The sequence below is a fragment of the Nuphar pumila genome, chromosome 15 (genome assembly GCF_984573655.1).
Source record: "Nuphar pumila chromosome 15, dmNupPumi1.hap1.1, whole genome shotgun sequence".
In the NCBI taxonomy this organism is placed as follows: domain Eukaryota; kingdom Viridiplantae; phylum Streptophyta; class Magnoliopsida; order Nymphaeales; family Nymphaeaceae; genus Nuphar; species Nuphar pumila.
Window position 1 is genome coordinate 73,622,723 of NC_143263.1, and position 12,567 is coordinate 73,635,289.

Consider the following 12,567-nt stretch of genomic DNA (forward strand, 5'->3'; position numbering starts at 1 on the left):
ATTAGCAGGTTTTGCTCATCCACCATTTTACCTAGGTAGGCCACTGAAATGAAACAAGAAATATAACAAGAGAGTGCCTCCTATGGGATTACAAGAACACAATCTCAAATAACACAAATACCACTTATGAGTCAATCACACAAGCACATACACATAGGCCACTTAGGGACCATAAATACCATAAAAAATATAGAATTTGTATAACAAATATGTTTGAATAAGCAAAGAGGGGTTACACCCCCTATTTATATACAAAAGGAAGCAAAGAATAGCCATTGGGAAGTGCTCCCAACAGCTAGAAATATAGTTGTTGGGAGCACTTCCTAACAGCTTGAAATATAGCTGTTCGGAGCACTTCCCAACAGCTTTATTTCAAGAGCATTATAAGGACCATAATCACTTGATAAAAGAAAAAATTATAAAAAATAATAAAAACCCTAAAGTACCCCTAAAAGTAATATAAAGGACTGTTGTACCCCTAATGGGTACAACTTATTACAAGGCTATGAAAAGTCTAAAATGCCCCTATTGGGTATTTAACTATTACAATGACGATGTATATACATTATATATTTACATACATACATATATATGCAATTATGCATATCATAAAAATATGCATATCTTAACACTCCCCTTCAAACTCACGGCGCCACAATTGAGAGTTGGACAAGGAGAAATTGAAATTTTGGTGAGAGAAGTGCTTTGGTGAAGAAGTTCACCAATTAATACTCGGTTAGTACATAAAGCAATGTAATGTTTTTCTTCAAGAATTCCTCCCTGACATAATGGCAGTCAATTTCGATATGTCTGGTCCGTTCATGAAATATATGATTGTCGGTGATGTAAACTACACTTTTGTTGTCACAACACAATCTTGAGGGTTCTACTCAGAGTTACCAGTCGAGGAAGCGGGAGCGAGAAGCGATACGGGAAGCGGGAGTGGGAAGCGAGGCACTTTAAAAAATGTAGGAAGCGGGGGACCACTTAGAAGAAAATTACGAATCGTCTCGGAAGCGAACCAGAAGCGAGGGGGAAGCGAAAAAATGAAAAAAATGGGGAAGCGAGGGGGAAGCGTGGGAGAAGTGCGCTTCCCATAAATGGGAAGCACACTTCCCAAAAAAGGGGGACAATTCCCCACGCGTTTCGAAAGCGCGACGTTTCGCGCTTTCGAAGCACGTATCGGGGAAGCGCACTTCCCCATTACCCTAGGCGCTTTTGGTAACTCTGGTTCTACTACATGAACTCCCAAGTCTTCGAACAATTGTTTCAGTCATACCAACTCAGAAGTAGTGGCTGTCATAACTCGATACTCTACTTCTATAGAAGGCAGAAACACCTTTTATTGCTTCTTACAATTTCACAAAATCAACGAATCTCTTACAAAACACAAAAACTCGTAGTTAAGCAATGAACATTTACATCTCCTCCCCAATCAGAGTGAATAAGCAATAACTTCTCATGGGGAAGAAGATGATAAAAATAAACCATAATTAATAGTTTTTCTGATATATCTAATACTCCTCATTACAATACTTACATGTACTGTAGTAGGAGCATGCGAAAATTGATTAGCAAAGTGAATAGCATGTGCAATATCAGGACGAGAAATAGAGAGATAAGATAAAATTTCAATCAACTGTCTGTAAGGAGTTGGATCCTTTAGAGGTTCTCCATCATCCTTCCATATTTTGGCATTAATAAACTCTGAAGTATCAACTTGTATTTCATCAGAAAGCTCGGATCGTTCAATGATCTTTGCTGCATACTTAGTCTGTGACAAATAAAAACCATGAGGTAAGTAAGCCACTTCAATTCCAAGAAAATACCGTAAGAAAACAAGATCTGTCATCAATATAGAGAAGTAGTATTATCATGCCTGCATTAGAAGACATAACAAACAATGCAGTGTCAGCATAACAAGATTTAAAACAAAGTTGTGTCATTACACTACTGAATCAATCATACCAAGCTTTGGAAGATTGCTTTAGACTGTATAAAGTCTTGCACAACTGGAAGACTTTTTCATGTGCCAACCCTAATCCAGGTAGGGGTTTCATATAAACTTCTTCATTAAGGTTACCATTCAAAAAGGCGTTTTTAACGTCCATTTGAAAAATAGGTCATTTTTTAATCCAGGCTATAAAAACAAGAGTTCTAATTGTAGTCATTGAAGCAACGAGAGCAAAAGTTTCATCACAATCTATTCCATGCTCTTGACTATATCCTATGGTTACAAGTCTAGCTTTATACCTCTCTAATGTCCCATCACTCTTGGTTTTAATTTTATAAACCCATCTACACTCTATTGTTTTCTTTCCTTTAGATAATGTTCGAATTTTTGCCTTCTCTAAAGTCTCTAATTAATCATTCATGGTTATAATCCATTCTTGATGGTTCTACATAGGGGTGGCAATCGGGTCGGGTTGGCGTGTCAGCATACCTCAACCCGAACCCGACCCGTTTAATAAACGGGTAACCCGACACAACCCGCCAACCCATTTAATAAATGGGTTGGGTCGGGTAAACGGGTTTTCAGGTTGGCGGGTCGGGTTGGCGGGTTGACAGATCGGGTTGGCAGGTTGGCGGGTCGGGTTGAAGGGTTGACGGGTCGGGTTGGCGGGTTGACGGGTTGGGCAGACGGGTTGGCCCACCCGCCTAACCCGTTTATTAAACGGGTCAGCCGGGTTGGCGGGTTGGCATACCCCCAACCCGAACCCGACCTGTTTAATAAACGGGTTACACGGGTCGACCCGTTTATTAAACGGGTTGGCTTAAGCCCAACCCGAACCCGCCTAAGAGGCGGGTTGGCGGGTCGTGTCAGAAATTGCCACCCCTAGTTCTACATATGAGTGGATGAACATGCTCTATACTTGGGTTCAAAAGAGTCATATTTGGAAATCCTCATGAATTTTCTAATACTAGATGAATCTGTCTTCAGTTTGGGAATATCTTTCTAGGGTACATAGTGAATAATCTTCGATGCATCAAAAATAAGTTTGAACTTCGTTATGTGAATGGTCTATACCATCAAGACCTTCGTTCCCTTTCTCATGTGCATCATGAGTGTCTACATTGTCACTCTCATGCACATCATTACTATCATAATTGACAACTTTATCATGCTCATTAGCTAGATAAAAAAAATGAATAATCATAATGTTATTTTTTTTTATCTTTATCAAACTCATTTTTGTTTTCAAGAAACGTGATATTTCTTGAAACATATAGTTTGTTTTTCTAATTTCATAACATCTATACCCTTTTGGTTTTTGGCATATCCCAAGAAAACATAAGGTATAGCGTTTACGAAAAGTTTGTCATTCTGGTTGGTTAGGACAATAACCTTTTATAATCAGGAGGAGTTTTAAATAATTTTTCAATAGGAAAAAAAATTCAATAGTTTTTGAAGACATTCTATTTATTAAGTAGACCTCTATAAGAGCAGCCCAAAAAAATTTAAGAACATCTTTAGATATAAAAGTGTTCTAGTAGTCTCAACAATATGTACATGTTTTCTTTCGACTAGTCCATTTTGTTGAGGAATATAGGGACAAGACTTTTTATGAATAATCTCATGTAAATCAAGATAATTTTTTAAGTTATTTGATAAAAAATCTCCTCCAGAATCGGATCTTTTAAAAAATTTAATATTGGCTTCAAATTGCGTTTTTGCATAACGATGAAATTTTTGGAAGCAATCAAATACTTCAGATTTGTGCTTAAGAAAAATATCCAAGTGTGTCTACTAAAATCATCCACGAAAATAACATAGTATGATAATCTTCCTTTAAACACAACCGGGGCCGGTCCCCATATATCCGAGTGCACTAATTTAAATGGTTTTAGATATAAAATGACTAAGTGATATGACAAGGATTTCGTTTTACCAAAAATACAATCTTCACAAACTAAATTTTGTTCTTTACATCTTGTAAGAAATGGAAACAAATATAATTTTGATATACTAGGATGTCCTAGTCTTTTGTGCCAACTTTCTATATCTTTATTTTTTATAAAATTACAAAAAAGATGGTTTAATAATTCAATGTTGTCCATTACATAAAGATCTCCCCTTCTATGGCCTTGCCCAATTAGCTTCCCAAACTGGAGATCTTGTATCAAACAACCATTAGATAAGAAAGAAATTTCGCACCCATGATCCACAATTTGAGAAACAAATAGGAGGTTTAAATTTAATTTTGGCACTAACAATTAGTATATGAAAAGTTTGATGTTTTTGCAAAGTTTCAAAACTTTTAATTTTTAAAGAGGTTCCATCTGCAATTAAAACATAATAATCATTTGGATTAGTATGGCATTCGGATAGTATGAACTCATTTGGAGTCATACAAAAAGAAACTCCAGAATCAAGAATCCAATAAGTCTTACAGAGATCAATACATGTGGATACGGTTGCACCGGAGATAGAGGAAGCTTTATTTTTTAACATTGGTTGTAGTGCTTCTATGAGTTGTGCTTTCATTTATACCATTTTTTGTAAAAGATAGTCTCACGGAAGCCACCTTTTCATCTCTTTGTTCTCTCCTTTTTGAGCAAAACGGCTTGATGTGACCTTGTTCATAAAAAAAAATGGCATATTAATTTGCCACTCTTCTTGTATTCATAGTCTTTTCTTCCATGATCATTTGAGCTTCTCCAAAATCATTGGAGTTTCTCCAATACTCATTAGAGCTTCTCCCATAATCATTGTTTCTCCCAAAGTGAGGAGGCTTATAAGCCATTGAGTGGTTTCCGAGCATTGACATAGCAAAAACCGATTCTTCATCTTTAGTTGAGGAGGGTTTCTTTAGTCTATTTTCCTCCATAGTTAATTCTTCAAGAGTTTCAACTATGATAGAAACTCCTTCTCTATAAACCCATTTATAAATTGATACAAGTGATCTGTTTTAATTTGATTTTCACAAAGTTCTACATCTTGATGGCAATGCCACTTAGGCTCTAAAAGAGTCAATTCATCCCAAAAAAGAGAAAGATCATTATAATATTCTCTAATGTTCATTTCTCCTTGGGTCATGGTTCTAACTTTGTTTTGCACATTGTATACATGAGCTATGCCCTTTAGACAATACATATCCTTAAGATATTTCAATGCATCACTAGCGAAATCAAATTTTGTCAAACTTGAGCACTTCTTGATATCAACACTATTGATGAGCCACCCAATAATTTTTGAATGGCTCATCCTCCATTCTATCCATCTTTTCTCATATTCTCACCCGACCTTAGACATTTCATCTCATTGAAGTGTTACTTCCTTGTTATTCTTAATCTTGGTGAGCATAAGCTTGGGTTCTCTTTAGGTACCATCAACCAAACCCCATAGACCCAATGTCACATGGGTGCGGGTGCGGGTGCGACACGGATGCGGTGCAATTTCAAAAATTTTGGACACGGGGACTCGGCTATATATATATATATATATGTCACAGGGATTCGGCTAGCAGGGTGCCGCACCCGCGTCGACGCGACTCGACGCAGATGCGGGTGCGGTCAACCCAATCCTGGGTGCATTGACCGCACCCAGGATCATTTCGGTCCATTTTTGTTTGGATTTTTTTTTTAAAAAAAAAAAATTTGCCCTACGAAATGGGCTGCGAATTTTTTTTTAAAATTTTTTTTCTGCTGACAGCAGCTGCCTTTTCAATTTCGTAAAAGATTTTCTCTCTCCACAATAAATGACAGCAGCTGCTGCTCCTGCCTTTTCAATTTCGTAAAGGATTTTCTCTCTCCACAATAAATGACAGCAGCTGCTGCTCCTGCCTTTTCAATTTCGTAAAGGATTTTCTCTCTCCACAATAAATGACAGCTGACAGCAGCTGCCTTTTCAATCCTTTTTCGTAAAGGATTTTCTCTCTCCATAATAAATGATAATGATGGTTTTTTTAGTAAAGGATTTCCACTGTTCTCCTGACGAAATGGGTGCGTGCAGCTGTATATAAAATGAAATTTGAAAAAACCCGCGTCGCATATATATATATATATATATATATATATATATATATATATATATATATATATATATATATATATTTTATATTTTTGCCCCTGCCGCACCCCGCACCCGGGTTTTTTGGAAGTGCCGAATCCCCGCACCCGCACCCGCACCCGCACCCGCACCCGCGCCCGCACCCGCACCCGCACCCGCACCCATGTGGCATAGATATATATATAAGCAATAACATAGCAACAGAAAAAATTTATTAGCAATTTCATTGTCATTTATCAGTACATGAATATATAAAAATATCAAGTTTTTCAGTAGAGAAAATATGACTTGCATATGAAAATATACATCTTACAGGAAGAGGGCACATTCATGTTTCAGTTACCTTTGCTCTGGCTAAATTCTGGTTGTATTGTATTTATATTCCTTTAAATTGATAAATTGAAAGATATTTCAAGAATATAAAATTATGCATATACAACTACTAAGTATTGGTCCTGAACACTAAGAAGCAACTTTCTAGTAGGCAGCTCAAGCATTTATGCTCATTTGAAGAATTTGCATAGTATCGAAAGAAGCACAATATATAAAACAAATCACCCTTAAGATAGATGGAGAGAAAGAAACCAAAAGCATCCAGATGTGTATGTGTGTGTTGGTGTGTTTTGGGGAGAGGTGGGGCAGATAAACATTAAACAAGCACTACATGAACCAGTCAAAGTATGTTTCTGTTTAATAAGTGTATGCCAAATGAAAGCAGAGCCCACTCAAACATGATATTGGTAGTGCACACCCTTCGCTGGAGGAATCACGCTTCCCCTTAAAGATCACACATCCCCAATCAAATGGATCAGAGTTGCATAGACTGCAGTTGCATAGACTATGCAATGCAGTCTGTGATTGTGCACAGTCACAGACTGTGCAATTGCAGTTGCACAATTTTACAAGAGATAGAGAGAGAGAACAAGGGCAAAAATAAGAGACAAGAAAAAGAAAGAGATAACAAGAAATGAGATGAAAAGGTTTGATGGTGCACTTCCCGAGGCAATGAACCAACGAACCAAGCTCCACTCACGGTCCGTACAAGCCACAATCCAAGAGATCCAATGGCTCTGATACCATGTAACAAAACAAGAAATATAACAAGAGAGTACCTCTTATGGGCTTAAAAGAACACAATCTCAAAGAACACAAAGGCCACTTATGGGTCAATCACACAAGCACATACATATGGACCACTTAGGGGCCAAGAAGGGTTATACCCCTTAATTATACACAAAAGAAAGCAAAGAAGTGCCATTGGAAAGTGCTCACAACAGCTAGAAATATAGATGTTGGGAGCACTTCCCAACAACTCGATTTCTAGCTGTTGGGAACACTGCCAAGGACTCTATTTCAAGAGCACTATACGGACTATAATGCCCTTGATAAAAAGAATAAATTATAAAAATAATAAAAACCTAAAGTGCCCTTAAAAGTAATATAAATGACTATTGTACCCCTAATGGGTACAACTTATTACAAGGCTTTGAAAAGACTAAAATACCCCTATTGGGTATTTAACTATTACAATGATAATATATATATATATATATATATATATATATATATATATATATATATATATATATATATATATATATATGAAAATATGCATATCTTAACAGCCACTAGTTTCATCTTTTAAAGATAAAAAAAGTCACCTACTTCTTGAAAATATAATATTGATGCATTAGCTGTACATCATGATTGATAATTTAGTTTCTGAAAGTGTCAAGGAAATTTATTTCATCTGGACATACTAGTGCGCACAAATAAGGATTCATATCTAATGCAATATCAAGAAAAAATAAGATTGATTCTTGCATCCATCTCTGCACAGAGTAATTCTCAGTTTGCATATACCCAGCTGAAGGAGATGCGTAGATAGAGAAAAGTACACAAAGAAGAGAAAAATCCCATGCTTGGGGTTCATCCAGTTTGTGTATTGTGTTACCTTTTTGTTCAAAGAATCATAACCAGTCCATGTCACAGGGATACGCCGAATGTTGTGAAAAGCGTTGAGGCAAAGCGAAGCGCTCCACCAAAACATGAAGCGAGGCGTAAGCCTCGAGTCATAAAACATAAGCCTCAAAAATATATTTTTAAAAACTTTTAAAATCTTTTAAAAAATATCTGAAAAAACAAATAAATAAATAAAATGCTTTATACATGAAGCAACAACCAATAAACAATAGAAAATATCAAATAAATATTGAAAATATAAGAATAACATGTAAAAGTAACATTAATGCAACAACTTGATCTATCTAAGTATCCAACAAATAAAATATGAGCATTCAATGAAAATTTAAGTAACAAAATCACTAACAATGAAATTCCTCAACATCATGTCATCACGATATAATGCATACTAGCATTAACAACCAAAAGTTAATGTATTTGTCCAAGACTCCAAAATGAGAGTATTACAACATTCAAAAGTGCAAATGAAGGACAAAAACATAGGCAAATGCCCATAGTCCTATGAAGAACATAATCACAAGCATAGTCTTTACAGACCTACACATGTACATGTAATTAAACGAAAGAGGAAATAAGAACAAGAAAAAAGGACGAAAGGAGGAAAGAAGAACAGAGGAAGGAGGAAGGGAAGAAGAAAAATGAGGGAAAAAGAAAGAAGAGAAGAAGAAGAAGAGAGAGAGGCGCCGTTGGCTGCCGTCGATGGTGGCTGCCACCGGTGGTGAGGCTAGGGAGCAAAGAGTGAAGGAGATGAAGGGGGGGAGTTGTCCTAACATCTGGCCTTCCCCACCCTCTTGTTTCTCTCTTTTTTTTTTTGGGACAAATGAGGCATTTTACCTCATTTAACCTACATAGAAATGAGGCATGTGCCCTCCGAAGCGTGCGGGGAAGCGTCCCCTTTTTTTGGGAAGCGCGCTTCCCTTTAATGGGAAGTGTGCTTCCCATCACGCTTCCCCTATTTTTTTGTATTTTTTGTATTTTTTATTTTTTATTTTTATTTTTTTCGCTTCCCCCTCGCTTCCTAGACGCTTCCCGAATCGCTCCTAAGTGGTCCCACGCTTCCCGCTTCCTAAAATTTTGAAAGTGCCTCGCTTCCCGCTCCCGCTTCCCGTATCGCTTTCCGCTCCCGCTTCCTCAACTGGCAACCATGGGTTAAACTAACCATTAGGCTAGTCTAACGGCTAGTCAAACTAGCCGGCAGACTATCCTAACGGCTAGTATGTGGCTTTTGTGTTATATATATGAGGCCTATGCCTCATGTGCTTCTTGAGAGAGGATGAGTGTATATAGGGTGTGTGCTTGAGTGTTGTAGTGAGGTTACTTTGTAATTTTTATAATTTTTTTCATTAATAAAATTATTAGTTATTTTATTTATTGGTGTTCTTGTGCATGTATGAATATGTCACCATTTACTCCCTTTTTATTTTTCATTTGGTTGTGTCTTGGGTTCCATGCCATTTCATGACAATATCATGTTCCCGTTTCCGTATCCATGTGACATAGGAACCAGTTTTACATGCTGTTAATATAAGAATAGATAACCTAACCATGAAAGACACCACTTCTCAAGCTGCCAGTTAATGATAATGAAGACGGCAGAAATACCCATCTGTCATCACTCTCACAAAAGATAATAATATCTGGGACAATCTTTGATATCGTTGATGATAAGATAATTGGTTTTAATAAAATCCTTGATAACAAAGCAGCAAGACTTGTTTGGAGGTTACATACGCTCATTTCTTCGTACAAACTATCTAATAAGATGATAACCAATATCCATATATTTAGCGCCTGCATGAAATATAATATCTGAAGCAAGTTTCAGACGAAAAATATCTCGAAATGAAAAACAGTAAGTGGCTAATGTTCCTTAGAACAATTAGAATGAAAGACATCCAGTAACATAAATGTAAATAATGACCATCAACTATGAACATCTTGGTACCTTTTCAACTTGTATGATTAAGTGCTCATTTTTCAGGTTATCTAGTAAAATGTCATCCCATGAAAAATATCCATTTGCTGTCACTTCATGACACGTTTCAAGAAATTTCTAGGTTTTGTTGGATGAGTTCTTTTCATAATAGGATGTTCATAATCATCATTCAAAAATTCTACAATTATACAGCTTGATCAGCTCGTCTTCAACTAAATTAATTGGCAAAATTCATAATCAGATTATACATGTGAGGATAGTCTGCACTCCTATTTATGCTGTGGAACTTGTCCATTTCACTCACCATCCAATCTTCCATCTTAATTTCCTACAAACTCATGTTGCTAGGATTTGCCGTTCAGATCTGTGCTCAGGGAGCAGTTTTTTTTTTCCAAATCTTCCTCTGCAATATTTTTATTAGAACTTGAACATGAATATCAATTTATATTAGGCCCGATTTTATCATTTCTACATAGAAATTGGCACACTATAGATCTAGAAAATGAAAAAAGCCAAATCCTTATCATTTGATCAGTTAATAGGAGCCACATTCATCATGACTAAATATAATAAATGAACAATCATACTGAAATCAGTGTTAATTATAACAAGTCTAATGGAAATTGATTGATTATCATGCTTGTCATATCCTAAAAGAGCCTTCAGACATGGTTACCACCACATAACTAACGTATTCAAAAGGTCGTGACGAGCACTAAGGTTACACCGATATACCTTCAAGCAGTAGACGATATCCTCATTATCATCTGATGAAAGTGCTAAGTTCTCAAGAACTAAAGTGATGAAGTACATGATTTTCTGTGATAACAAAAGGCCAAGCTTAAAATAAATACAGTTTATTAGGGTCAGCAAATTCTTAAGCAGATACATTCTTAATATAGATATGGATACCTGTGGTTCAGCATGATCCAGCTCTTCATAACCTCTTTCCACAGCTGTCCTAATTGTAGAATCAAAGGCAAGGTCCAAAAATACAAGATCCTTCAGGCGGTCATGTGATCCAAGAAGCAGAGGACGAAGCTCAGCCCGAGCCTCCAGCAACCCCTGCAGTGATGTTCCTTCTTGTTAGCAGGGAAGAATATGATTAGAAAAAAAATGTAAAGGTGCCAGTATTGGAAAAGGGCGTAACATATTGTTTTAGACCTCTAGAAGAGGTTGGACATTATTATCTTCAACATGATCTAGAACAAATCGCAGTAACTCCTGCTCATACATTGAAACAAAGTTTTAAGTCAATGGCATCTGTAATAACATAAGCACATGCAACACAAAAATATCCTTTTCTATCAGTAAGGTTCAAAAAAATAAAAAGAAAAGGAAAAGGAAAACTTACCGGAAAACCAGATGGCAACCCTTGTATTGGGTGAACATTAACCCCAACCATAAAACCTTTCCCCTGCAGGAAAGATAAAAGTCACATCAAGCATCGAGAAGTAAACAATATTTAAATGATTTGAGATCTAAGGATCTCAGATCCTCAGAGCAAAGTTCATCTAAAATCTGATGAGGAGATCTGAGATTCTGGGTTTGCTTTACCTCAGACCTCATGCATATTAAACCACAGAATCCTAAGTGGAATATGAAGTCCAAGATAACCAAAATGCACTCAGAAATCTTTCATATTACCTCAGAACTGTATCCCATGCAAGTTGCAATGGCAGACTCAAGATCGGCACCTGAGTGAACAGCCTACATAGGCCGAGGAAAAAAATTAAGGAATTAATCTAGTGATATCCCTAAAGTGGATGTGGCTAGAATTGTTTTATCAGCAAAATCAGAGGATAAATGACAGATTAGGTAATCTGGTCTAAATATGGCAGCACAAAATCCTGTGCAGAAATCCAATATGCAAGGACATAGGTGATATAATGAAAACAAAAACAATTTCATTTCATGACTGGATAAAAAGTCATCAATGAATCAATACATTGAAATCACAAAGTTGAACAAAACTCGTATTGATATTTCATTTATAAAGCACGTATCAGGTCTCTAAGATGAAGCACCCCAGACACCCAACTCACTTCCTGGAATACAGGTTCCCAGCAAAAGTGGTCTCAATTTACAAAATTTGCACATTTCATTTGCAGGATGATGCCTCAGGCAAGAACAGTAAGCTGTTGCCATGAGGTAACCTAAGTCACAGGGATTCGGCCAACCAGGTGCCGCACCCGCGTCGACGCGACGCGGGTGAGCGTGCGAGTGCGAGTGAAGCACCGGGTGCGGTCAACCCAACCCTGGGTGTGGTCAACGCACTCAGGGTCATTTCTGTCCAATTTTTGGACCTTAAAAAAATTACGCCCGATAAAATGGCTGCGGAGAGGAGGATTAGGGCAAATTTTTTTTGCCCTAATCCTCCCTGCCTCTCCTGCCGGACCCCGACAGCGATGGCAACCTCTCCGCCGAACCCCGACGACGACGATGACCTCTCTGCCGGACCTCTCCTCCTCATATACTCTTTCTCTCACTCGCTCTGTCTCTCTTCTCTCCGTCTCTCACTCTCAATCTTTCTGTCTTTCTCACTATTGCTCTCTCCTCTCTCGCTCTCTCCATCTCTCACTTACTCTCACTCGCTCTCTCTATCTCTCCATCTCTCTTCTCCCTCTGTCTCTTGCTC

At 37.3% G+C, this 12,567-nt stretch overlaps 1 protein-coding gene across 1 annotated transcript in view; it reads right to left on the reverse strand.

The window, feature by feature from the left end:
• Nucleotides 1-12,567, reverse strand: part of LOC149815609 (alpha-glucan water dikinase, chloroplastic-like) — a 118,173-nt gene that overhangs the window by 15,225 nt on the left and 90,381 nt on the right. Inside the window, exons 17-21 of the mRNA XM_089989342.1 lie at nucleotides 11,577-11,639; nucleotides 11,284-11,346; nucleotides 11,094-11,153; nucleotides 10,842-10,994; nucleotides 10,665-10,748 (exon numbers count right to left, since the gene is read on the reverse strand). Coding sequence (XP_089845468.1) covers nucleotides 10,665-10,748; nucleotides 10,842-10,994; nucleotides 11,094-11,153; nucleotides 11,284-11,346; nucleotides 11,577-11,639 — 423 coding nt within the window. The remainder of the gene's footprint in view (nucleotides 1-10,664; nucleotides 10,749-10,841; nucleotides 10,995-11,093; nucleotides 11,154-11,283; nucleotides 11,347-11,576; nucleotides 11,640-12,567) is intronic.